Source organism: Leptosomus discolor, chromosome 19 (genome assembly GCF_034619465.1).
Source record: "Leptosomus discolor isolate bLepDis1 chromosome 19, bLepDis1.hap2, whole genome shotgun sequence".
Lineage (NCBI taxonomy): Eukaryota > Metazoa > Chordata > Aves > Leptosomiformes > Leptosomidae > Leptosomus > Leptosomus discolor.
This window is the reverse complement of record NC_141409.1, coordinates 10,633,989-10,661,252: the sequence shown is the minus strand read 5'-3', so window position 1 is coordinate 10,661,252 and position 27,264 is coordinate 10,633,989. Positions and strand designations below refer to the sequence as shown.

The window sequence follows — 27,264 nt, the reverse complement described above, 5'->3', positions numbered from 1 at the left end:
CTTAAAAAAAGTTAATAATCAAATTGCAAGGGTTTTTTTTTTTTTTTTTTAAATTACTTTCCCAGCAGACTGCATGCTGTGATTTACTCTGTGTACCTAGGAAATCACTGTGTGGGCAAAATGGTAGAATAATGTTATTCCATTCCTTTTAATCTAAATATTTTGTCATAACTTTAAATCAGGTCTATCATGTACTCAGTAGAATTGAGCTTTTTTTATTATTTTTGCCCTCATGAGTATGCAAGAGGCAGCAAAGAAACCTCCCAATAAACCTGACGAAAGCTTTCCAGAAGGCATCAGGATGATCTGTTGGGAAAAAGCCCACAGCAACCACTGCCCTTTTAGCTCTGGACCCGTGGCTGTGCCCCCAGCAGTACCCAAGTCAAGCCAAAGCAGTCCCAGCACTTGCCAGCTCATCGGTAGCAAACAGGGACATTTCTTCTATGGGATGAAATCAGCCTGTAAAAATCCGTAGATAAGCAGTCAGCTCGTATGGGAAAAGCCCAGAGGAAGCAAGTGCAGGGACTGGTCTTGGGTCACCCTTGGCCAGTCTCCCAGACTCATGCCCCAGTGCTAAAAGCCTCGTCTGACCCCGTGGCAGCCATTACAGCAGACAGGGCTGAGCTGGATGAGTCTGAAATGTCTAGAGGAAAAGCCAGGCATTCCTGCACCAAAAGCCACAGTCTCTAAGACCAGAGGAGCAAAAAAAAACAGGATAAAACATGCTGCCATGAACCACCTCTGCTTCCATTGGTAGGATGCGTGGTTCTGCATCACTAGTGCACAGCCAGCACTGTTTTCTCTCTTTCCCACTGCCCATACTACTTATTACCACCTCATTCAAAAATCTGGCTTTCACTTTGAAGCAACTTGATCTAGTGGAAGGTGTCTCTGCCCATGGCAGGGGGGTTGGAACTAGATGATTTTTAAGGTCCCTTCCAACCCAAACCATTCTATGATTCATTGGGATGTGTTAGGGGAAATTTTCTGCTGCTGTCATCACAGAAGTACCTGTGCCGTCGTTCCTCACCAGTAAAGAATTTAGGTCATGGACTTTGCCCCATGCCCATTTTGACAGCACTTTCCCTGCCTGCCATGGAGACACTGCTCTCTTCTGGCTGGGAACTCGGAGTGAACCCCACACACATTCCTCTGACCTGCACTAAGTACGAGCTATTTGCTGCTGGAGGCTACCAAGAAGAGGCAAGCTATGCTGATGGAAGTGTCCCCCAGGCCATCTACTAAGCACTAGCTCCTTTTCAGACATACGATGAGGACATTGCACTGGAAACCCCAGAGGTCCCAGCAAACCTTTCCCCACATGGGCACCCCAAGGTCCATCCCTGTTGAGACCAATGAAGGCACGTTTTGGTGTGGCAGGCTCCAGAACAGAAACTAATAAATGTCTCTGGGCTGGTGCAGAGAGCCGTGGCCTACATATGTCTCTCCCCAGGAGATTTTTGGGCTGCTGGGTGCCAGCATTACCATGGTCTGAGCACGAACAGCACCGAGGCTCTGCTTCCCATCGCTGGCTGCAGAGCCTCAGGACGCTCCTCCGCATGGGGGAAGAGTCTGGGCTAATTAGCCAGTTTGCAATGCAAACATCCTTGGCATCTTCCCATATTTATCTGTGGGTTTATGTTGAGCTCTAGCTTTAGGGACATCTGGAGATTCTCCTCGGCAAGAAACCTCCACTGTTTATATGACTGCTCATCAACAGGAGCAATGGAAACGTGGGAGGGTTTTGGGACCAGGACCAGTGGGGGGATGCCACCAAGGGCGATCATCTTGGGGGTAGCAAGTAAACCACGGATTTGGGACTGTCCCAGGGGAAAACCGAGTGGTGCTTCCACTCGATTGACACCCAGATGCTACCCACAAGTGTAGCTAATATCACAGAAACAGCCCAAAAGCTGGCTGCAACACACAAAGGCGCCACGCAAAGGCGGATCAAACCCTCCCCCCAAAGGCAGGTGCGAGCACCAGGGTCCCCCCCAAAGAGCAGAGGGCTTTGAGGAGGCGAAGGCAGCCTGGTGCCTCCAGAGCAGGGATACTGGGGATCCCAGCCATCCCCAGCTGCATCCCTCCTCACCCTGTGCCTGTGCTGCCCCGCTGCCTCCAGCGAGCGTCAGCACCGAGCAAGGATTGAGGGACAGGCAGTTTGAACGAAAAGGGAGAGAAAATCCAGCAGAATCTGACTTCTGCGTTTGGTTTTTAGTCCCCCCTCTGCTGCAGCTCCCATCGGGAAAAAAAAAAAAAAAAAAAGCGCTAAAGAGCATGGCAAATCTGAATTTCTCTCTGCTGAAGAGGAACCGCACGGAGCGGGAAAAGGCGGCATTTGGTCTTGTTTATTTTCTGGCAAAAGCTATACACGCTCCAGTGTTTTGAAATAGCGAAGGCGGCCAAATTCTTTCTGGATGATTAAACTTAACTATTTTGTTCGCTTTGTAGCATTTCAGATTGGTTCTGGACAGGGCAGGCTGGGTTTCTGCCATCGTCTTCATGGGGTATGGCTGCCCCCCACCCTTCCCACACCTCCAATAAGCAAATCGCTCGCTCCTCCTTTTGTTTGCAGTGTGAGAGCGAGACCCAGGAAGGAAGAAAAGGAAGGAAAGGTCAGAAATGCTTTCATAAGGCACTCGTCGAGGCTTTTCAAGCCCCACTGCTGCACCCCAGCTTCTCCCTGCCTGCCCCCCTCCCCCCTACTATCTGCAAAAGTGTCAGGCAAAGAAGGAAAGGGCGGAAGAATTAAAAGAAAAATAATGGCCTCCGAGCGATGGGAAGTGCCGCCGCGACGCTGGGCGCCGCGCTGGCCCTCTGCCAAGCAAAATTAGGTTAATTGAGTTGCTGGTGTGCAGCGAGCGTGTGCTCGGCTCTTGGGGATGAGGCTCAGGGGAGGTGGTCGCAAGGACCTGAACCCTCAGTTTCCAGCCCGGGGAGGAGCAGGCATGGAGGTACCTCAGCATCCTGATGTGCAACGAGGGACAGACACACGGCCATCAACCAACAGCCTCTTGCTCTGCTCAATGGGCACCTCTGAGCAAACACCAGCACTGGGAGGGCAGCTGGGGACCAACTCCAGCCTCACCCAAGCAGGTAGGCAGTTGGGCACCCGCATTTTTTGCGGACTACGAAAGGCACAGGCCTATAACCGTTCTTTAGAGAGAAAAACAACCTCAGAAACAGGCCAGGGCAGCATCGTAAAGAAAGAGAGCGCTGGGTTCCGCTCCTGGGACAACACAGGGTTTCTCTGAAAGTGGAAAGCTGGTGGGACCCTGGAGCAGACGTAGGAGCAAACCTCTGCTCTCCCACAGCTGTGTGCAGGGAGAACCCTTTTATTTCCACAGAGATGAACCCATTAGTTGCACAATTAAAGCCGGCCCCAAGCTGCAAGTTCAGGTCAGGATATGACCTGGCCACCGGCTGCGGGCGCTCGGGGGAGCGGGTTCGCTGCTGAGCCGGGGGCACTTCAAAACCCCCGGAGAGGTGAGACATGCCCTCTGCCTAATGCTTCAATTCTAAAAAGCCTAGGTTTTCTTTTGGTAAATGAGATATTTCATGGGAAATTCCTTCATAATTTAGATCATGCCTTGAAGTTTAAAAAAAAAAAAATAGTTACAGGATTTTACATTAAAAGTTTTTAGATGAACCAAGTAATTCTTCCACGGGAAATTTTCCTTCCAGCTGTACTGCTGAGAGCACCAAGCCATACCGAATATACCCTTTGTACCTCTGCCTTGTGGGGGGAAATAAATAAATAAATAAATTTTAAAAATCCCCAATCAAACAAAAAACAAACCACCATCAAAACCCCAGATGGTCCTTACCGGCTCGATAATGGCAGGCTCCCCCTTCTGTCCTTTCTCACCCCGTGGGCCACCGATCTGTAGCACACAAGGGAAACACAAAACCAGTCAAAGATGGCATCGCCTGCAGCAGCATCCCCACTCGGAGCAGGAACTGGAGCTCCTGGGACAACTTCTGCAACCAAGGGACTGCTGATGTTCGTCTAGTACAGCAACCGGGCACCTCCTCCTCGCCTTGTGCAAAACACGCGCGCTGCAGGTGGATGAATCCAAGCAAGAGGCTTTCCCTGGGTTTTCGTTCCTAATCTCCATGCTAGAAGTGATGTGAAGACAAACATTCTGAACTAGGCTCACTCTCGATGGAAAATTAACCCTTACCCCTTCATAGATGGTGTCCTGGTTAGCAGGCATGCCAGGGCCAATATCAGGAGAGACCGTTCGATCGTAATAGCTATCGTAATAATTTCCATCATATTCTTTTATTGTTTCCTCGGTGAAATCTTTATCCAGATCCTCTCCTCCTTGAGCAGGCTGGAAGCAAAAGAGCAGCAACATGTCAGGGTGCAAACCTCTTTAGGCTGCACACGCTGGAAATATAAGGGGAAGACCGTGGTTTTTGCAAATTAAGGATGTTTTATTGTAATAGTTACAAATAAAAAGGACAAGGGAAGTTAAATTCTGGAGTTTTTAAGGTCTCCAAGGGTCTTTTCCAATGGCAGGCAAGAAGGATGGGAGGTTCTTTACGTCAAAACATACACCCTGGCTTTCCCTGGGATTTCTCTGTCAACCCCTAAAATTAAATTGTGAGTACAAAAGCCTGAGTGAGGAAAACAAAACACGGCACAAAGCAACAGCTCCCACCAGGAGGACCCCACAAACACCAGAGGTCTAAAGAAACAGGGAATAGAAGTTTCAAACTCCAAGCCCTATTCATCTCTCACAGCTTCAGTATTGGAGACACTGGATTATTAAGCATAAAAAGTCACACATCCAGTCGCATATTTAAAACGCATGTCAAAAACTCAATGTGTCATTATGAGTAAATGATTACAGGAGGAAATGTGGAAAAAATTCAAGTTTGCTTCTACAAAAATCCTCCTCTTTGTTTAGTCTGGGATCCAAGCTGCGAGCGTGCTTGTCCAAAGAGCAGAAGGAGAAATTTTTATAAATCCGATACATTAATCCTTGAATCCTTTCTGAATCCTTACAGCAACAGATGTTAAGGACCACAGGCAAGGACATCTAGACAAGTGTCAGAATTTCCTTGCTTCTCTCCACACCCCTGCGCTTTCTGCAGCCTGGCAGCCAACCGCCTCTTGGCATCCTTTAGTCTGAACAGCACGGTAAAGAAGAACATGCGCTGATTATAGTTTTGTTTTGTTTCTTTCCCATCCAGGTAATGACCAAAATGGTCCATAAATTCAATTATTTCCAGTGCTTCCCAGAGAAATTCTCCTCACTACTACGAATTCATATTTGCTTAAATGCCACCACCACTTGCAGACCTTGTTTCTGTGCCAACACCACTCAGAACCCATAAGCGTGAGCATCTGTATCTCAATGCAAGGGGTTTTAAAGTAAGAATAAGCCTAGTACTAAAGGCAATTATTGCTCTGCCACCCCATCTTTTACCTCTGCAAATACCAACTGGTATTTGCAGAAATTTGAGTTTGGCAATTAGTCAATTAGAAAACTTGGAGAAGTTAACGTTATTTTTCCTTTGCACTGTTCAAATGGATCTAGCGCTGTCGCACACGTCTTTTATCCTGTTTGAAATCTTTTATCTAGGTTTGCACTTTGAAACCTTAAAACCTGTTTATCTTGCTATAAAGCTTTTGGGGATAATACAGCAAGCTTTTTTCAAATTGCATTTCTTGAAATGAATGTCAAAAATGTCTGGTTTGATATTTTGATTAAGGTCCCCAAGTCAATTTGCATGGAAAGATACACTATTTTGAATAACTCAGCAGAGAAGGAGGAAAGTTCTCCATGCTGAGATCTGCAGGTGTTTTGGAGAAAAACCAAAACAAAAGCCTAAAAATAATCTCCTTAACAATGCTGGTAGACAACCTGAATCACAAAACAGTCCACAAAAAAAAAAAAAAAAAGGAGGTCCAAAAATATCTGCGTGCAAAAAGCTGTGATAACAACTTCATTTAAATCACCTTTTAGTCTTCCCTTTAGAGAAAGCGAGGCAGATATGAAGCCCTAGTATATGCATCTAGACGAGTAAAGCAAACTGCCTGATGAATAGCAGGCAATGAACAAAATATATCTGTCCCCAGCTCCGCTTGTTCACGGGAGTACTGCTGCCTACTAAATCTCAGAATTGCTTCGCTGGCATTTATCACAGAGTTATTAGCTGTAATGACACCCAAGCCTGGGAGAGTTCAGTGACTACACTTGCCTCCAAAAACTCTCATGCAGCCTCCATAAAGCTTCACTCGTGTAAAACTAACCCCCCTTTTCATTCCCATCACAGTCTTCCCAAGACACAGACCGGTGAACTTCAACCGTGACGGACATGTCCTGCTCTTGCAACACCCTGTGAAGGGATGCTAAAAAGGACCGTTCTGCACCAGACCAACATTATCCTGTTTGCACCCATGACCCACAGCGAGCAGTGCCAGGGCTGGCAGCTCAGGGGACACCGGGTGTCCCAGCCCACCTCTGCCCCGCCACACGCTTGCATCCCTGGCAACAGCGTGGGAGCTCTGGCTGCAGGCAGAAACCTGGGACTACTTGAAACTACGCTATGCTTATTCGTGACCGTGAGCACTACTTTTTTTCCTAAACTAACCAAAAAACTATGCAATTGTTTATATACATATATTTAACAGCAAATAAACTCCAACCACCTTATCAGGCTGTATCTCCTGCTGAAACCCTATTTCTAGGGGCAGCTGCACACATGAGATCCTGATCCTCACTTCCACACTGCTCAAAGTCTGCTGCTGGATCAAAGGACTCAGTTTCCCCAGGAGTTCACGGCTGCAGGCAGAGCCCTTAGCTCCCACTCTGAGGTGTAAACCTGCAACCCATATCCTCTTGGGTATTTATTCCTCAGGTCAGCACTTTTTGGGAGTCTTCCCTGTGTCACACCACATTCGTCTTCGCCTCAGTGCACGGGAATCTCCTTCAGCCGGGGAAACTATGTCCTTTTCTCTGCTCATCAGCTTCAAGATTCACTGGAGCAACCCCCCACTCCAGGACCAGTCCTGCAGCCCTCGCCACCTCAACGCTGTCTCTTTTGGAGCTGCTGGAAGGGGACAGTTTGCATTCTCTCCCTGCAAGAAACTTTGCTAAGAGCGGGCTGAGCTTTCACATAGGAAAACTTCGCCGTGTGTTTCTCTACCTGAATTTTCCTTCTCTTCTATGTCCCTTCCCTAACAAATAAAGTGGCCATCGAGCCTCTTATTTCCTCTTCCTTTAAGGTCACGCTATCTAATCTTGAATTCCTCTCTATTAGAAAGTTCAAATTTGGCCAAAGATTTCTGGCTCTTTGTCAGGAAACAGAAGAGTTTCCCATCCATGGGTTCCCTCAGGTTGGCACTTGCTTCCCCGATATGCTGGAGCCTTTTCTGTTTCTCTCTGTGTAACATTTTGGGCTGCTCAACCTCCTCCTCTGCAGCACTTCTTTTTATCCCCAGTTGGCTGGATTGGATCCCCGCCGCACCACCAGCCCTCGGGGCGGCTGGCTCCCCTCCTGCCTCACTCCAGCTGCTCAGCTCTTTGCTTGGACACTTTCCCCAACACCTTTTCATTCAAGCTTCCAGGTCCAACTCCAAATACGTTGGCCAACTTTTGCTGTCTCTTTTGCCACCTTCCACCGCCTCGCAGAAAGCCTTGAGTTTTGACAGTCCCATAACTAAGTAATCCTTCTCCATTTGAGGAGGAACCACAGAACTCTGCCAAGTTCCGTCCTACCTCTGAGGAAACATTATCCCACTATCGACTCCCCTTGCTGATGCTCCTGGAGAACAAAAAAATTGCCTATTTATTCCCTTGCATACAGCACGCAGCTGCACGACAACTTATCTCAGTCTCACCTACGGATGACACCAATGTTCATCTATTCGAGCACCAATATAAAAGTCAAGAACTGGGCAAGTCTTAAGGATAGAAGAGTCTCAAGTGCAACATATTTAATCTGAAGCATATTAAAGTGTGGGTAACTAAAAATGTAATCACTCCAACAGAAACGTCAGCCGTGGGATCTGCACTGATCTCATCTTTGAGCAGATCCGTGCACAAAACAGAGGGGCTCCCTCTGGGTGAATGCAGTAGCTTGAAATCAAGGGTTTGTCCCAGTGTTGAAACGGTTTTTTAGAAATTACAATCTCAAAAACGTAAAGATGGTTATTCAGTGGGAATGACAAAATATTGATGTCCTCCATCAAATCAACATTTTAAGAATTTATATTAATAGCTTTGAAATAAAATGTTTTTACTTAGATTTTAACACCAACCCTCATTTTTCTTTTTGTCAGACAAGCACTTCGCACAGGGAGATGCAGATGTCCATATGAACAGATTTTTCCAGGGGAATAATCCTTAACCAAATTCTAAATATCTGTGTTCCACAGCCTGAAATATTTGGAGTGAAAATATTTTACAAAAAACTTCCTCTTCCAACAGCTGCCCAAACCATATGGATGAACACATCTCCTTGCTCTCGGGGCTATGAAATACCACAATCAAAAAAAGAAAAAAAAAAAAGAGAAAGGAAAAAACATTCATTAAAATTACATTGGTCTCATTGTAGGTGATGATGGTACTCGTGGGGAGTTCAGCTTCCACGGCATTTTCGGTGAGTCCACCCTGGTGGTCTACTTCTTCGCCGTAGTTGACATCTTCATAGGGGAGAGGTGTGAAGTACTCTTCGTTAATGGTTTCATAGTTGTACTCGTCGACAAGGGGATCATCCACCGTAGCATCCTCTTTTGTCTGCTTGCCGGGGTTCCCTCCACCAGGCGAAGGCGTAGGGGCAGGATAGTCCTATTGCAGAAACAAAATGCCAGAATTGGAGAAAGAAAAAGAAAATTCTGTATCATGTTCCACCTCCCCTTCTATAAAGGTGCCATTTATCCACCACATCTTGGCAGGACCCCACGTCGTTACCTGCTTGGTTTCAGGTCTCTCTCCCGCAGGCACTTCAGGAGTGCTGGGTTTGGTGGTGGGTGCTTCTGGCTTTATAGATTCGTCAACGTCTTCGTAGTAGGGGTACTCATAGTAGTAGGTGTCACCTTCTCCCTCCCCATCGGTGTACTGCAAAAAGAAGATGAGAAGCAGAAAATAAGCTGGCAGCACCCAAGCACATTCCTGCCAGCTCTTTTAGACATTTTTTCATGTCAACGGGGCCAGGCTGTGACGCAGGTCCATGCAGTGAAATCTTTCCCTTCCTCTTGTTCATCAGCTCCTGTGAAGCCTTCACCAAGAGACTGGCTCTGGGCTGCTTTGGCAATGACTGTGATTTGAGGTTCCAAATCATCTCTCAGTCCTGTGGCACGTTCTCCCTCATCAGAAAGGATGGACCTACCCTGCAGCAATTCAGTCACCCATGGTAACACAATTAAAAAAAAAAAGAAAAAGCATATTTTTTTTTTTTTTTTAACCTCAGATGGTTGAGACCTCCCAGGTCACATATCTGACATGTTCAGAGAGGGGAAGAAAACACTTGAATCACTCAGCCACCCTGAGAAGCGGAGATGCTATTTTCACTCATCTGACTGCACTAATAGCATCCGTGTGACTTCCCATCCACCCGCAGCCCGCAGGCAGAAGGGCTTCGAAAACAAGATATTTGCAGCGTTTTCCACAAGGTGTCAGTCATTCTTCAAAATGAAACACAAACAAAACATTTGGTTACAGCCAGGCATGGCAAATTTCTTCCCCAGCCCATCGCTCTCACTGGCAGCAGATGCCGGCGCGTGGAAGAGTTATTCTTACATGGAGCAACACAGCCCTAAGACAAGCCAGCCCTTGTTGAACTGCTGGCTCCAAACGAAAAGTTTTACTTTCCTACTACCACATAGTTTGACCATACTAAAAAAATCTATTTTGTTTTACTTATTTATTGTTTCTCCAGAAGTGCTGGCAGAATGGTTATGGCACTTCCCCAGGGCTGGGCGGCCGTGCCTTGCCTGCAAGCATCGCTCTGCTCCCCCAAAGCCCTGCTAGGCTCAGGTTTTTAATTCAATCCCAAAGCTAAGCCGGAGCAGGCTGACAGCATTACAGCTTCATGGGGATTCAGCAGCAGCCCACGGATCTGAGATCAGCTGAAAGCAAGAGAGTGCATGGACCGGCAAATCAGACCAAGAGAGCAGCCAAGATGCTGAGAAGTGGCTGAGGATGCCAGACACTTGAATTGTTGTGAGCTGAGCCTGAGACCTCTTAAAAATGGTTTTAAAAATGGGTAAAATTCAGGTGATGCTCTTCTGGAGATCAGCCACACCTAGACATTTCTAATTGAGCAGCAGAAATAAAAAGGTATCCTGTTCATTTATTTATTTTTATCTTTTTTTTTTTTTTAAGAAAAGATCTGAGGCTAAGTCTTTGTACAAAAAACATGGAGCACAGCAGCTTATATAGATGAGCTGGGAGCACTTCTGCCAAAATGAAACTCAAATGTCAAATACACGGGCAAAAATCTTTCCCCCTCCTTTAATACCTGTTATTTCAAAGCATATTGAAAAAGAACTGCTTTATCTTTTTACAAGGTCAACAGTAAAATTTGAAATTCAGAAACACGTCCCTGTTTTGGACAGGATTCGACCTGCCAGGGAAGGTCAGTATTTCACACCTGGCTCAGGTTGTCTCTCCTGCAAGTTTTTGAGTTCCAAGCAAATATTTCATTTCAGCCTCTGGAAACGGGAGGAGCACAGAAAGGAAGGGAAACTCCTGAGGGCAAGAGCTGAGACCAGAACCTGCAAACCCCAAAAACAAGCTCCGTCTCTGCTCTTGCTTGTGAGTCGCGGGGAAGCTGAATGGGAGGAAGAAGGCAAGCGTGGCTGCAACCGCAACATGGAGCTGGATGCTGCTGCCCCAAAAGCATCCCCAGACCCTGCAAGAGACTTACGTATTCATCCTGGTTGGGGTCCTGGGACTGGGGGGAGTCGGGGATGGCGGTGTCGCAGTCGGGGCTGTAGTGCTCGCAGTAATCGTGGGCTGCTCGGGGGTCCGCCACGATCAGGAGCTGCTGGATGTCACCCTGCGGGGAAGGAAAGAGAGAGCGTCAGGGGACGGACGGTGCCTGTGGAGCCACCAGCCTGAGACTGCAGTCGAGGGGATAAATATCACCGAGAAATGAAAAGCAAAACACTTGGCAGGGCCACCTCCCTGACACGGGCACGTCGCCTGAGATGAGCCAGGCAAAAACTCTCTGTCGTCCAGCAGGTCAGGCAGACGCTTCTCTCAGGCTGCTCTGAGGTGTGAAGCCACCACGCTTCACGTCTGGTTCCAAAAAATAACCTCACCTGCAGAGAGGTCACCCCACACCTATCATACAACAGCACTGACAGCCCCAGGCGAGGCGGGTGCAGTCAAAATAAGAGAAAAGGGCTCTGTGCACCCCAAATCAGCAGTGTCCTGTGGGTAACAAAACCAAAACTCCTTTCCTGCCCAGTCCCACACAGCTCTGCAGGGCTCTGGAGTTGCCCTGCCCCATCCAAAAAGCTGTTTATTGACCTCAAAGCCACTCTGCTTCTCCCACCCCATCAGCTGGTCCCGTAAAAGACATCACCCCTGCTTTCCACACCTTGCCTCACCTCCATTTTCCACCCACAACAGTGCAGCAGACACAGAAAGAGATCAGAAATGCATCTAATGACCAGAAAAAGAGGAAAGAGGGAGGAGGTTTGCAGTGGCTTATTGAAAATCAGGTGCAGAGCAAGCTCATTAGGCACTGAGGCTGCTTAATGGACCACTCGCTATATAGTGAACGCAGAAGGACGCAGCCCCGGCCCAAAGGTCAGAGCAGAAACTGCTCTTTAGTTTCCTAAAGAAACACCACGCTGCTCAACCCGTGCGCCAAACCCCAGTTTATTCAGTAGACAGTTACATAAGACTTTACTATTTGGATGATTAGAGCTGATACTCTAATTAAGGGGGGAAAAAAAAAGTCTTATTTAATAATAGAAAGACACAGCTAAGGCATCAGGGGAAAAAAAAGGAGCATTACAGCAGAACTGGGAGGATGACTTGGGCACGTTAATAGGAACCAGAAGCTCCTAATGGAGCCTGGCCAGGCTGGGAAACGGCCCCGTGGAAAACCAAAGGATATTTTTGAAGTTATGGGCAAAATCTGCCTTTGTGCACGCAAGCTGCACACAGGCCAGCTGTGGGTGCCGCTGGGTCCGTGGGGAGCTCAGCCTCCCGTGAACACATACCAATGTCACACGCACGAAAAAAAAGGGCTGTTCACATATTTGGCAGAGATCAACAGGGAAAGAAGGTTGCAAGGACCATGTGGACCTCTGAGGGGCAGGGGCAGCTTACTGCTGCCTGGGGGTTTCCCTCCTCGATTTCCAGATCATGACATCCATCTCTGTAGCAGCTCACCGTAACATCTGGGCACCTCTCAGATACTATGCAACTCATCCTAAAATCGAGCATTCATTTTAGCTTATTAGTCATTGTTTCCTGGGAATAACCTTTACAAAGTTAACAGAAATGTCTGCAAAATGGTTTTCAATTTTCTATTTTAAGAAAGTCTTTCCTTCCCTTTCTCTTTTTTTAAAAAAAAAAAATAAATAAATCCGTAGAACAGTTCTGTCACTGCTGTTCTGGCTTTTTCTTTTTCAACATAACCACCTAAAATAGGGATGCAGTATCGAAAAAACAGAAAATGCCAGGTTTTTGTCTTGTAGAACATCTCCCATTTCCAGCCAGCTCTGGCCACCATGTGACAGTGTGACCTGCATGGGGAGTTTGGCCATGGTGTCACCTAGAGTACATCATCCAGCCCTGAGCAGAGACTTGAAGGAGCTGGGGGTGTTATGGGGCTGCTCACAACATGTATTATTACCCCTGTCTTCAAAGGCAGGTCAAACAAAACAGGCTGCCCCTTCAGACCTCCCTCCAGTGGGGATGCTCAACCTGGCCAAGGCAATTTGCTTGAAGTCAATGATATGAAGATTGTTCCAGCTGCTATTTCTGCACACAGGACCCCAACCAGCCCTGTCCCTCGTTGACACCCGAGTTAAGCCACTCATGCCCTTCTCTCACTTAGGGGGTTAAAGCTCCCCAGTTTCCACAAGGTTGTGGGGATTGTCCAGCACTGTTAGGATAAGCTGAAATAAAACAGCCACAAAAGCAGACTTGGTACTTGTCTCCAAGAGGCAAGGAAGGAAGGCTGAAAGCTTTTTCTTCCTGATAAGGTTGGATTTACACCTCAGGGGGAGCTGATAGACTGCATCCTATAAGTGACCGGGACTATAACTGCGTTTCCTCGAGGAACAGATAAAGCAAAGAAAGGCACATTGGCTAAACACAGTGCAAAAGGTTAAGCGGAAGAGAATTTGCTAAAGCTGAGCTTGCTTTTGGTTTCAGCTGATGGCAGCTCCGGAGCTACGAATGAGGAAAAATCCTGCCTCAATCCCACCCTGCTCCCCTGCAGCACAATGGGAGCTGAGCAGCCTCTGGGTCTGATGGCTCAAGGCATTGGCAGTGCCTCTGAGTACACGGAAAGGCATCACCTGCAAGTCCCAGGAGCCACAAAGCTCCAGTCTTGGGGCCACAGCAGAAACCCCAACCTCACTCAACACACCGAAGGACAGCGTTGGCCCAGCAGTTGCTGCTGAGTGAGCGGGGGATGATGAACAAAGGAATCTTCCTGCTAGTTCTGGGTCAAGAACCTGAGAAAATCAGTACATAACTGAATAAATTCAGTACACGAAGGGTGCCAGGAAAAAGCATGAGCCGCATCAGACAGCGCCTTCAGAGCTCACCACGCTTCATGGGCATCCTTCAACATGCCTACTATTTTCCCATTTCCTTTTCAAACCAAATCAATCACCCTGCCCAGCAAAGTTCATCCTTTTCTTGTTGTTCCAGCAGCAGTGTGCAAACATGCAAAATCAGAAGGAAAACCAGCGCATCCGATTTTGGAGGAATGAGAGCCCCAGGGAGCATCTGAGCTCAAGTACACTGACATGGGTTGAGCAGCTCAGTGGTGGGGGAAGAAGGAGAGCTCACAGGGTTGCTAGACCATTCATCTTTGTTTCATTAACAGCAAGTGCACAGCACTGGTGGATACCCTGTGTTAACACTTGTAAAAACCAGACAGGAGTAAAACCTTGTTAGCAAGATTCCCAGTCAACTGACCTCATCCCTCAGCGCAAAACAATAAAATGGGCTAATTTAGCCTGAAATAAAAAGCCCCACTATCTGAACTTCACAAAAGATGCACAAAGCTCTGCTGTCAAGAGCCCCATTTCTTTGATTTAAAAAGCCGACTTTAAATAGAGCAAGCCGTGCTGGGAGGTTCGCGAGCCTTTTGTGTCCTCTCAAGTGTGTTGCCGCTAATAAATTTCACCAAGAGATAGCTGCCCCCAGCCCCGGCGCGGGCTGACAAAGGCAGCAGCCAGCTCCGCTCCCTTTCCTCACTCAAGTGTCTATTTGTTTCACTGTTATGGTTACACGAAACACCCAAAGCCTCTCTCCTTCCTATGTCAGCATCTGCTTTTTTCAGCAAAAGCAGCGATAACGAAGACACCGTTAATTTCCACACCCCCCCCCTCCACACACATGCAACAGCTACGGATTTTCCACGAAGCCTTTGTAAGAGAGAGAACTTACAATTACATTAAGAGAGCGGCTTAAAGACTTTACCAGCCAAGTCATCAAGGCTTTTAAGACTTATTTTCAACTAGAGAGGTAACTAAAGTCAGAGAGCAAGTCAGTAACGTGCTGGTATTGCTTCAAAGGTGAGGTCACCAGCACAGTGTCCTCCAGCCCCAGCCACCTGTGCAGACAGTGGGACAATGTCCTTTTGGCACCTGAACAAATTGGGCACGTCTGGGCACACAGGGCTCATGAAAGCGTTCCAGTAACCGGGGTACTTCTTTGCATGCAGAGGGCAAGGCACAGATGCACTTTCCTGGTTTGACAAAAAGATTTGAAGTGGAGGGGAAAAAAAAAAAGGTCAATTTTTGCCTGAAAACAACCAACGTTTCCTTCGTCAGAAGAGCTAGTTTTTGAAAAGGAGAATAAATCACATTTTGACCTTTATCCCTAGAGCTTCCCATGAAGAGAAAGGACAGCACATTTATGAAAATGATTGTGAATTGCGAGGCTTTTATTTGCTCCACCAGATGTAAGTGCTGTCAGGACCAGTAAGAATCTGTCTGACATTTATGGTAAAGCCATTTATGCCTGATGACTCATTTGCTGTATGGATTAAGTTCCATCAAGCCAGCTTAATTCAACTCCCCAGCCAGCTCCCAGACAAGACTGGAAAAGCTCTTCTGGAGCATTTTTTAACACTTATTCTATATGGGTGCAAAAATGTCACATCACTTCCAATGACATCAACTTCAGTAACTTGGAGAAATCGCTGTGGTTCAACAAAACAAACAGCTGGCAAGGATAGTCGGAGTGACTTCATCTGGCATTGGCAGCAGCTCCATAAATACTGGGATTCGTCGGGGCTGCAATGCACTGATAATTAACTGGACTGCTGCTTTAGTGCATTACCCCAGAAGTCTTAGAGACTTTTAACATCCACCAGAATAAATACTGCTTGATGTGCTTTTTTAAACTCCTACGTTTAAGTTGGATACCCACAGGCCCAGGATGGACAATTGTAACACACACACGCAAACCTTTAAAAAAAAAAAAAACCCTTAAAAAAGCAATTGAGATGTTGCTGAGTTTTATCATGACAAACTCCCTAGTTCCATAAACGCAAGCATAGTTGAGTGGCTTATGAATGGCAGAGGTTCAATGCAGCTCCATGACGAAGTGAAAGCTTAGAGATCCCCAGACACCAGCGGGCTTCCAAAAAAACCTAATCCCTGTCTCGGAGACAGCCTGCCAGCCCTCCGATGTTCCACTTGATAAAACCTGTCATCAGCACTTGCCCGTGGATGGAGGCTCTCCGCTAAGGACACGGCAGCTGCCCTGCTCCAGGGCTTCGAGCGGCTCCTTCTCTGCATAGGTTTTAGTAAGAGGGGTGTTGGAGAAGTCAGTGAAGAAGGGAAGCAAGGGGTTACCCAGAGCTCATTGTGCCCCCGGCTCTGCCAGTGTAATGAGACCCCAAGTCAGAGGTATAACTGCTCAGAGCATCAGTGCATCGTTTGTGGTACTGGCATCACCCCAGCGCCCCTCGTTTAGACATAACTGCTCCAGAAAAGAAGCCAAACCGCAGCAATGCAGTCAGACAAAGCCTCGTCACTCCCCCTGGCCCCTGTACCTGTCCCCGTCCCCTTGAACCTGTCCCACGCACAGGCCAGCCATGGACAGGAGCAAGCTCACCAGATGGAGCAACTGGTACCTAGAGGACATCCTTTGGCCTTCCAAAAACATTGTACTATAAAACGTGAAGGCAATTGTTGAACGTCTGGCTCAAAAAAATAAAAAGAAAAAGCTCGACTCGCGCGCAGTCATGAGTCAGCTACAAATACTTGGTGGTTTGGACACATCCAACCCGGATGTTTGCTTCCCCATCCCGCGCAGAGGGGCTGCAGGAATGGACGGGGCAGCTTTGCTGCAAGACCTCTGCTATTTCCCCTCTGAGGCTTCAGTTACCACAAGAATGGCTCCCTCTGGCTTTTGGCACTCAGACAGGAGCCTCTTCTGAGCCCGCTTTAGAAAAAAAACAGGTTTAATTAAGCAGAAAAAGGATAGAAGTTTCGCTAGAACCAAATGTGGCTTCAAGGAAAAACCTCTCTCAAGGGCTGATAATAGTTTCTCTTTCTCACTGCATCTCCGTCCGGGAAAGGAGGTACCCTAAGACATGCCGTTCTCGCAACACATCAGCCTCATCCTGCATCCCCACCCCAAAGCTAAGCCATTAGCATTTCTGGTATTAAACTTACGGAACACAAGCTACAGTAATTATTTGGACAATCCATATGCCTCTTTCCCTGACCACAGCAACAAGAAGCAAGCAAGCCCTTTGGCTCAACAGTAATTAACCTCCCTGGTAATTTTCAGCCTTTATATTTTATAATCCTAGGGAGGAACCCAATTTCCGATCACACGAGGATCCACCAACTCGCTGTTAGTCCTGGCTGCTGCCTTTGGAGAAGCGGGGCAGGGAAGCGCGGTCCCCTCCTCTGTGCTTCTTCCCTGAACCCTGCTACCCTCCACTCCGAGCCATCCTCACCCCCAGCCCTGCTCCAACGGATGGAAACACGGTCTGGCAACGCCACGTCGTGCTCCTTTGGGGCAGCTGCTCCACAGCTGTTTCTTACAAAAGGAGGCTTTTCGGAGCAAGGGGCTGCATTTCCTACGTGCTTGCAGAGACCACAGCACGCTCTAGGTCTGTGGGCATAATATCCCAATACAAATTGTGAGCAGTTTAGCAAAGACTCTTTACTGGAAGGGAAGGACAAGCGCTTCTCTAAGAGGAGAACAAAAGCCAGATGGCTTTGCTAATTCTGGAACGCTCTCCTGAAGAAGCTGTCGCTCTGCCAATACCCAAATACCAGTCGAGTACTCAAGTCCTTAGTAGAGCAGGAGACACTAATACAAGGTTCATTTCCAGGCAGCTACTTCCCTGCCCCCAGCCCCAGCTCCGATAACCACGCAATGTAAATAACACCCTACCCCAATGTAAACACCACCCCCGGCAGCGGCCACGGCCGCCGGGGCAACACCGAGCACCCCCCGCGCTTGCCGGAGCAAACGCGAAGCCAGAGCTTATGCCAAAGCCCTTTTCTGTTTAAGTGACAATGCAGAGCTAATTCCCAAAGACAACATACGCAGTATTCATCAGCAGCGTGGATTATTTACGCAACAGTGCTTTACAGGCGGATGGACCCATCCACCATTCCAGTTTCCTACCCGCAACGGGCGAAAGATTTTCTTGCCTTTCCAAATGGCTGAGTTTGTCAAACCCATTAATCATTGCTGACTTCTTCCTGCCACCTTCTCTGGCACCCTCACCAAATCCTGACAGCCCAGAGCCCCTTTGCTCTCTCCAGTCCCACGTAACATCTCTACAGTCGCCCTTCCTTCAGCCCTCTGCTACCCTGGTCCACTTAACCATCACGTCCCGCCCCAAGAGCTTCTTGGGGGGGGCGGGGGGGACGTCACAGGCAGTGCCCAGAAGAGAACAGAAAAGGGACAAGATAAAAAAAATTTGACTAGGCTCAAATAGACATTTAATGATGGGGCAAGAGCCAAAGACAAGCTCAAACTTGCCACCCAGACCACACGGTCCTGTCCTCACGGCACTAGCTCTCCATCCCTTCGCTGCCAACACTGATTCAATCCCCAGGCACTTCGCCTAATTGAAACCTCCATCCTTTCAGAAGAGACGTCTAATCACCAGTTTAAAGATCCCCAAAAGCTCTGGGGCTGCTTTATGCTTTCAGCCGATTGGACTTCACCTTATTCAGCCTTGTCCCTAACCGACTGAAGGGTGCCCAGATGAAGCACTATGTGGGCATCGCAGAGTCTGTTGCCCTGGGGCTCCCACCGTAAGCCATAAAGGAGCATTGCTTCCAGCGGGTGACGGGTCTTTCCTTGCTAAAAGCTGATGCCTTGACCTTGGAGGACGGTTTTTGTTCAAAAACTTACCACGTGGGTGGAAACACCCAGATAAGGCAAATTAACAACCTGCCATTTAATCAAGATCCAGGAACTTGGGGGACACAGGGCAAAGAGAAAAACAATCCTTAAGAAAGGGGCAGCTTGGAAAAGAGGTGGCATTGGCAGAAGCACAGAAAACATCAAATCTGCAAAGTATTCACCGCAAGGCTATCACAGCAAAGCGTTTCTCCAGGGGTTTTGTTTCAGGGCTGGAAAAGCCACTGCGGGGACAGCGCAGCATCCCTCGGCAGGTCCGCCCCACGCAGCCCTCCTCCAGCCCTGGCTCTGATGGGGCAGGACCTGCAGCACCGCACTGCGCGAGAGGCACGGCTGCTGGTAGCAAGGGGGACTTTCTCCAGCAAACGGGAAAGCTTAAGCTAAAAAAAAAAAAGAAAAAGAAAAAAACCTGAAAGTAGACGTGGCCAACTCAGCAGAAACTGGACTGTGGTTTAAATCTCTTGTCCTTACAACGCCAGCTGAGAGGCTCCTGCAGGAGCATCCTGGGTCAGGCAGCGCAGAGCAGGAGGCAGCGTCCATCCCACGCACGTACCAGGGGACGGGTCCAGCTTTCCCTTGACTCATGTCTGGTGCTGCAAACCGCCAGACATCGGCTGCGTGCTCCACAGACTGCGCTGCAAAGCGGGCAAGTACTCTTAATGACTGTTGCCGCTAATTACACAAGGGAGCAGGCCCCACCCAGAGGAGAAATGACTCCTCAGCTTCTGTTTACCCTCACGCCTTACGGCTCTGTGCAGGCGGCCTTACATCACCCGCTGCAAACGTGGTGGCATCACCCTCACGCACTGCAGCCCTCTGGAACAGGATATTCGCAAGCTTTGATTTTCCCTTCCACTTCGAGCGCCCCCACTCCCCTGCCAGCCCAGGCCCCTCTTAAAAGTGCTGCCATCCAAGGGCGTGGATGCTGATGCGCCCGCGTTCCTCCTCTTTCGAGCGAGAACAAACACTGCAACTCTTTCGATGGGATGAGAAGGTATGCCCAGGGCAAAGCTGCAGCCAAGCAGTAGGGACTGCAGGAAAGGCAAAGGCAGCCAAGATGCCTTAAAAAATAAAGCAAATACAAAGACCTGCTAAAAACACTCAAAGAGACAGATATCCTTAAATCAACAACCGTCATGCTCAGACGCTCAGCTCCATTGGCTCTTTTTATATATTTATGTCTGTTAAACAAACCACAACCTAGCTGCTAGGATTTTTGGGTGTGAAACAAGCAGTTAGGGACACGGAAAGCAGGATGCAACTCAGCAAGCCCCTACCCGACAAGCTCCAGCCTGGAAGGATGGACAGACAGGGAGAGGGGCTGTGGAAACCGATGTGACAAAAGGCTGCTTTATATTCACTCCTTCTGTACAGCCTGGCCAAGCACTGTGGTTAACACAGGCAAAAATAATATGAGAGGTTTCTGCAGCTATTTTGCAAAGAGGGGAAATATAATAGCACACAGTTCAGGTTTTTAAAGGCAAAAAGAAAGAAAGAAAAGAAGAAACTCCCCACTGTCCCACCTCTCGCCACCACAATAAAGAGAGAACGTTACTCTCCAATTTCATTTTCCTATTGTAAAGGCAGCTTTTATATTTGCAAAATGAGCATTTTTAAACTTCTTTTTTAATTGTGTGTTCTGGGCAGATGGTCTGAGCCCCCCCAGCAGATTAGAAACATATGTGAAGAACAAGGAATCTAAACCACACATTTTTATTGAACTGCATGACTTCTAGTTCCAATTTCATCACATTGAAGTAAATATTTTCTCTCCAAAGTAGCAGCTGCACATTAGCTTACCCGTAACAGACGTTTCATGTATGTACGTATATGCATACAAGCCTTGCAGGTGCCCATACACACGTGTCCCATGCTTGCTGATAAACTTTATAGATGTCAATGTGAGACCTCATGGCTGAAGCTGATGTTGCCATTTCTTTTAAAAACCACCTGCCTGTGTGTACACATACACAATTAAAAAAAATAAAAGATGCATGGGTTCCAAAATTTCAGAAATACCAAATTCAAGGTTGGATACCCTAAATCTATCACTCTGTACAGACATACTACCATATAGTCTTTAATTTTTACCCAGGAACATAATCCTTTTCCACAGAACTTCCACCACACATGGACGCTCTCCTCCACAGCCCCTTTGCACGCTTCCCTAAGCCCCGCTTTGCGGCCGCAGCACTTGCATACATGTTTTGCACATCCATGCTGCGTATCTAAGCATGTGTATTTTTACACATGACATCTATAGATGCAGAAGTTAAGCACTGCTAACGCTCCCCTCCACTAACAGAGGAGGAAAGCATCCAGATTTGGGTACTTTTGAAAGACTCTTGAGTTCCCGATGACTTCGTTTCCACTTCTGGCACTGGGCATGCACCCTGCTAAAGCCTGACACATCCCTAAAGCAGCTCTCCTGAAGCCAGAGCTTAATCCTTATCCCCAGCCTCTTCCTGCAAAAGCTGGGACGTGTCAAACACAGCTATTGCTGAGTGTTTGCAGAGAACCTGGACATCGCCTCTGGAGCCCAGCATGCATTTCCCGCTGGAGAGTGCACACCACATCTGCAGGGATGGACCCTGACCCAGCCAGCTCAGCCTCGGAAGCCCATGCCAGAGGCACTGGTCCTACCATGAAGCAACCTGCAGCCCAGAGCAGGCTCCCTGTCCCACCCAGCCCTTTGGAGGACACTGGTGCTCTCCACTAGCCTCGAACCCCTCCCCTGAAAGGCTGACCCAGGCCAACTTGAAGCTGGCTGAGCATGTGCCATTTACCCCCTTCAGCAGTCACCCAAGCCAAGCCCCAATAATCTTCAGGATTTCCACCACCTGCAGCCACAAGACCTGCTCATGGTACCCACCAGGGCTCTGATTTCAGCCCCAGTAGTGCAAGAAGCCCACACCCTCCACTGGTGAACACCAGCACCAGGGGGAACTTAGGGCTGGAGGATGAAGAACTGTGTCCATCTACAACGAGCAGCCTGCTGTGGTTCTCCTGGCCTGCTGGGGACCATCTTCAGGTGACACTTTTCTCTTAAGAAACCATTTACAGCTCTCCTGCAACAACACCTGCCCCAAGAACAGAAAATGAGACAAGAACTGAAGTCCCTTGGTTCACTGGGACCGAGTCACCAAAGGCCCCAGAGATTCTCAGAGCTGTGGGATGGAAACCTTGCAATGCAATCTATCTAGACCATGCTACTACCCTAGGCTTGACTGGAAGAAATAACTCCTTTGCTGGCTGGGCAAAGGTGTTCCTTCTATTTCAGGGGAGAGTGAAGAAAAAAAAAAAAAAAAAAAAAAAAGGTAAAAACCTGACTGCAGAGAATCCTTCCAAAGTGACTCAGTTTTCTTTGGCTGCTCCAGAACTCCCATGAACATGGTAAATAGTCTGACTCTTTTCCCCTCTCTAGTTTTGACTGAAAAATAGGAAACCCAATTCTGAGAAGAGCTGGAACAAGAGAAAAGCAGGTTTAGACTCTGCATGCAGGGCCAGCTTGGCAGAAGGACTTGGCACACTTGCACCATCTCCTAGGGAACGTGTGAGCTGTTAAGGTCAGACCTGGTGTAGGTCCTTAGCAGACCCGATCTGTGCATGCTCCTTGTGCGGGATCTTAAATGTTGCCTCCGCTCAGCCAGGCAGAAGCAGTTCTTGTGGTTTTGCCAGGACAAGGAGCTAGAGCTGAACTGGGTGTCTTCCTACAAGGAGCCTACCTAGAGGAATTATTTGGAGTAGAGCTGTTATATACATAGCAGGCACGCTAGAGGGAAATACCTTCACCAAAGAAACAACCCAGCCTTCTGGCCACCTCTGTAATTACAACCACTAGCAACTAAATATTCATCTCTTGTGTATACCAGAAACCACACTGAGAATTAATTTGAAAGTTAAAACTAACACATGAGGAAGCATTCTCCTCTAATGAATTCATTAGAACAGCAATGCATTTTTTTGGCTGGTTTCCCCTGAAAGCAAGCCATGTGTGATCTCTTTATGCAGCCACAGGTGTGTCCATCTATCTCAATAACTCTCGAATCTGATAGTTGATTTCAATCACTTTTGACAGAGGAAAAAGGCTCAGGATAATTAAGCTCCTATAAATGTCATGGAAAGAGACAGCTAGGTGAGAGAAAAGCATCATACAAGTTCATTGTCTGAGGGAAGGCTTTTCAGCGAGTCCACATCTGATCAGATGTAAGCATGCACAACAAGAACACATCTCTCTAGTGTTCCTACCATAAGAAAAGTTTAAGCAGCCATGAGACAAATTAGAAGGAATCTAGACCTGACTAATCTCAAGGCATCTCTGAGATTCCCAATTCCCACAGCAAGTGGAAAAAGATGAGCTGAAGCACCACAAAATAAGCAGTTCTTCTTGCATTTCTGCCTATACATGGAAAACACCCTCTTCTCAATTTGCCAGACCCAAGAACGGAGGACAAAACCAAGCATCTCCAATGTCTCAGCTAGCTAGCTCCCCTGGCAGCTCTCAGAAGAACATCACGGGACACAGCAGAGCCCAAGGGTTTGTGGCTACTTGTCATCAGATGCCAGCCACATTTAAGCTGGCATTGCCACCCAGGCAACCTTGGATGAGCCTTTACTCAAAAAGAGTAGCTTATCCGTCTGCACCACAGGCTTGCAATCCTTACTGGCTCTCCAGCAAACACACTAGGATCAAACCCTTGGAATTATTTTTTTTTTTCCTGTATGACCACACAGCAGCTTGTCACTCTGTGATTTCTGCCTTCAAACTCTTCATTTGGTAACTTGAAAAAAAAAATAATTGTATTTATGTCATACTCCACACAAATTACAGTGTTGATCCCTAAAAATAGAGGCCCCACAATCACCATGTGCTCTGTTGTCACTGTCTTTGCATCTAGCCCAAATAGACCTTTATAGCATGGTCACTATATGGCTGAGGTTTTGTTCCCCCCTCCAGATTACAAATGCTTAGCTAGGAATAGCGTACCTCTATAGGACAGCTTCAAAAGGAATGCTTTAAAGACTGCTCAAAAGTTGTACTGCCGAGTTCACAGGTTTTCTTTAATAGATGCACCCACCATCTGTTTACAATATTAATACCACCAGCTGAAAGTGACTTCACAGCACCAGATTATTCAAAGAACCAAAAGCTATCTATCAGAGATCTATCCCGAATTTAAATGTGCCTTTCTTTTTTCCTTTTCTTTAAATTAGTCTATTCCAAAGTGTTTGCAAAATAACGAGTGTGAATAACTCCACAGCAGAAGTTTTTCAAGTATTTCCTTCCAATTGTTTTCTAATAGGAGCTGATTTGGCCCAGGTCTATTCACACGGTGTGGTTTTGTTCCCTAATTGAAGCATCAAGTCAGATTACGCTTCTGAACGCTTGCAAGCAGCAAATTAGACTATTAAAAAGAAAAAAAAAAAAGTCTTTTAATACTTGCTCAGAAAGTTTGCTTCCATGGATATGCTTAAGCAGGACAACTCAGGAGGCACCTGGCAGTGGGTTTTTGCAACCATAGCCTCCTCTTGAGGGTCAAGGAAAGAGATTTTTCATGCCAGGATAAAATAATGGGACAGTGTGACAAGGTGGTGCTCTCCCTGACAGCCATCGCGAGTGCCCAGGGTGGCAGCGGGGCTCAGTCCCCGCCAACCAGTGAAGTGGGCTGCTGGGACAATCTGGGAAGGTACCAGAACCAGGCAAAGTTTGGCTTCACATCAGTGGTTGCAGTGAAAAAAAAAAAAAATAAGGAAAGATTTTTCCCCTCTCTCTGCACGCACACCCTGCCCGCTGCTCCTGCGGCGCAGGGGAGGAGAGGGCAGCAGCTTGCACCCACAACCATCGCCCTCTGTCAGGGTGCTAATGGCTTTGGTGGTGCCCCAAGGCCAGGGTGAGGGGCACCAGCACAGGTTGGCATTGCCAGGACAGGAGCCCCACAGGCAGGATCCCACAAAACCCACATTCAGGCCTGCTGGAAAAAGACATGAACTGATAGCCTGCACATTATGTGAGGTATTTACATAAAGGGAGGATAGTGTCAGCCTGACCTTCCACTGTCCAGCATGGAAATTACAAAAAAAAACCCCAACAACAACAACAAAAAAAAAAACCCAAAAAACCCACAAAAGCCCAGCCCAGGCCTCTGAGAAATGAATAGAACAAGATGAATGGATGTCATTGTCTATCATGATCTGCTAGCCCTTTAACTAGCAGTTAATAAAGCTGAGAGGGAGAGAAGATGAAACAATGAGCAATTTTGAAATAACACCCTCATTTTGCATCCGGTGTATTCCAAATAACGCTGCCTTTCTGAAGGATACCCTCAATATCCTGCGCTCCATAGAACAGGCTCAAAAAGGTTATTTTCTCCATTTTCCTCATTGCATTCATTAGGAATCCCTGGAAGAAACCCAAGTCCCCATTTCCCCTTGTCCTCCACTGCTCTTTGAGCACCAGGTAGCCCAGGCCAGCCCGGCTCTCCCCCACCAGTGCCACCACCATTCAGGTCCCAGTTGGCACCACTCAAAGGTCATCCCCATTGCAGCAGGGTCCAATGCAGACAGCTCAAGCAGCCCCCACAGCCTGGCTGGTGTCCCCATCTGCAGCCTGAGGGTCAGCTCTGGGCAGCGCCCTTTTATCCAGGCTTCGTTTCTCCTAGGAAATGAAAAAATTGCAGCGTTTTCCTTGGAGAGGAGGTGCAGCCTGGAGGGGAGGGTGCAGTCTCTGAAAACTCCATGTAAACCCAAATCAGAGCCCGCAAGGCTGCCAAAGGCTGCCCAGCCTTTGCATTTCTTCTTGTGGTCATGCAGACCTGACCACATACTCAAGTTCCCCGTTTTCTTTATCATTTCATTTAGTGCTGCATTTCCTCCATCCAACTTCATCTCCTGATGTCACCGCCTTACCAAGGCCCGATCGCACAGTTCCAAGTTTCCCCTCTCCATCCAAATCAAATAATCCACTAATAACCGAGCTAAAGGGCTGGCTTTTTCCTATAGAAGTTATTTTTCAATGACATATGTGTGAACCATAAGGGATAGTTTAAAAACAGATTCTCCCTCATTACAAGCTGCGGCACAGCACATCACGGCGTTGCTCTTTTGTGTCCTCCCCCTCCGCGTCGAACGATGCCGTTCCTGGCTCCGGTTTCACGTTGATTTATTTCCTTTTCATCTATGGAAAATTAGGAACGAGATCAGCTTCTGCTGGCTGCGCCGCCTACACGAAGCTGGATACGCCAGCGTATTGTAAGGGGGACTCTCTCACAGTGGAAAATATGTAGTAGAGCGAAGCTCTTGGCTTAAGTTACACGTTTGAAAACTCACTGTTGGAGCTACGCTGAGCCAAAGTGGAGGCAGTTGCTCAGTTTTTACTCAGCTCTGTGTAAACAGGGTCGCGGTGTCTGCCTGGGAGGTGTTGGTCCCAATGACCCAGAAAGCTTCGGGCTTCGTTTCCACCCCTGGCTACGAGGGAGGTGGGGGGCGCAAAGGGAAAGAGAGGGTCTAGGGAAGGTGGTGAACAGCCCCAAGAGAGACTTGAGGAGCAGCCAGTCTTGGTACAGGAAAGGAGGAGGCAGCAGGAAAGAAATCCAACCTAAGGTCTCCATCAAATATCTAGCCATGAGGATCCATGATGGCCAGACACAGCAGATGACATCTTGCAGCTCCATCAGACAATTCACACCACTGCCACAAGGGTAGGAAGAGCAACCAGGGGCAGCCCCACACTGCTGCTCTGTGGATTTCACATCATCTCCTCTCCTCGCTCCCTAAACTCTTCCCAAACTCTAGCATGAAACCCCAGGCGAGCCCTCAGACAACTCCAAAGCCCATGGCTCATTTTGTAAAGCCTTAGCCTCCCCCAGTCTGGGCTCACTTCCATCACCAAAGGGTGGCTCTTTGCTTCTACCAGCACATCAGGGCTTCCTGCTCCCATCCCACAACAGCTGGAGATCTTCTGAGTACTAAGGTACCTAAAAGCTGTACACCCCTTGCTTTTACTCCCTATTTTTTTCTCATAGCTGAATTAATCTGGAAGCTGAGCTGCCGTTGTCTCAGCCCCACAGACAGGCCTTCCATCCCCTGACTGACACAACCCCAAGATCCACCCTGAGGTTTTATCCTCAGCCCTCCACACCAAGATGGCTGAGGATCAAGGGGTTTGTGTACACAGAGGCTTTTAATCAGGACTTGGAATGTTTTCTGCCCCAGGAGGTAAATACAGAATCCAGGTTTTATGGATTAAAGGGAATGAGGGAAAAATAGACCTGGCTGCCAAAGTTATCTCAGGATATAAGTGGGATTACATGCTTAGCCATGGGGATATCTGCTGACACACTCAGAATTTAACTTAACACCAAATTTTGGTTGGGAAAGAATTTTCCTGCATTTGGCCGGCAACAGTCACCAAGCCGTGGAGCGTTGAGCAGGACACATCTGCTGGGACCACCCGAGAAGGAAGCTTTCATGCAGGTTCCTATTGCTGTTTCCCACCATCGCTGCAAATTTGGCCAATGCTGCTCAAGAAAGAGCTGAAGACTGATAGCTGTGCACGTGCAGGCATAACACCTCTCATCCATACACCCTTCACCCTTTCTTTCCCCAGGAAACTGGCCTGTCTCCTTTGTCCATCTTCACACACCTCTCACCTCCATGCTCCACAGGGTTTCTGCAGTTGTTTCAACACTGCTAGTCATCCACGAAA

At 47.8% G+C, this 27,264-nt stretch overlaps 1 protein-coding gene across 1 annotated transcript in view; it reads right to left on the bottom strand.

Annotated features, from left to right (window-relative positions):
- COL5A1 (collagen type V alpha 1 chain) overlaps positions 1-27,264 on the bottom strand; it is a 155,009-nt gene that overhangs the window by 73,126 nt on the left and 54,619 nt on the right. Inside the window, exons 5-9 of the mRNA XM_086475890.1 lie at positions 10,885-11,016; positions 8,928-9,074; positions 8,556-8,804; positions 4,185-4,337; positions 3,828-3,884 (exon numbers count right to left, since the gene is read on the bottom strand). Of these exons, the coding sequence (XP_086332016.1) occupies positions 3,828-3,884; positions 4,185-4,337; positions 8,556-8,804; positions 8,928-9,074; positions 10,885-11,016 (738 nt within the window). The remainder of the gene's footprint in view (positions 1-3,827; positions 3,885-4,184; positions 4,338-8,555; positions 8,805-8,927; positions 9,075-10,884; positions 11,017-27,264) is intronic.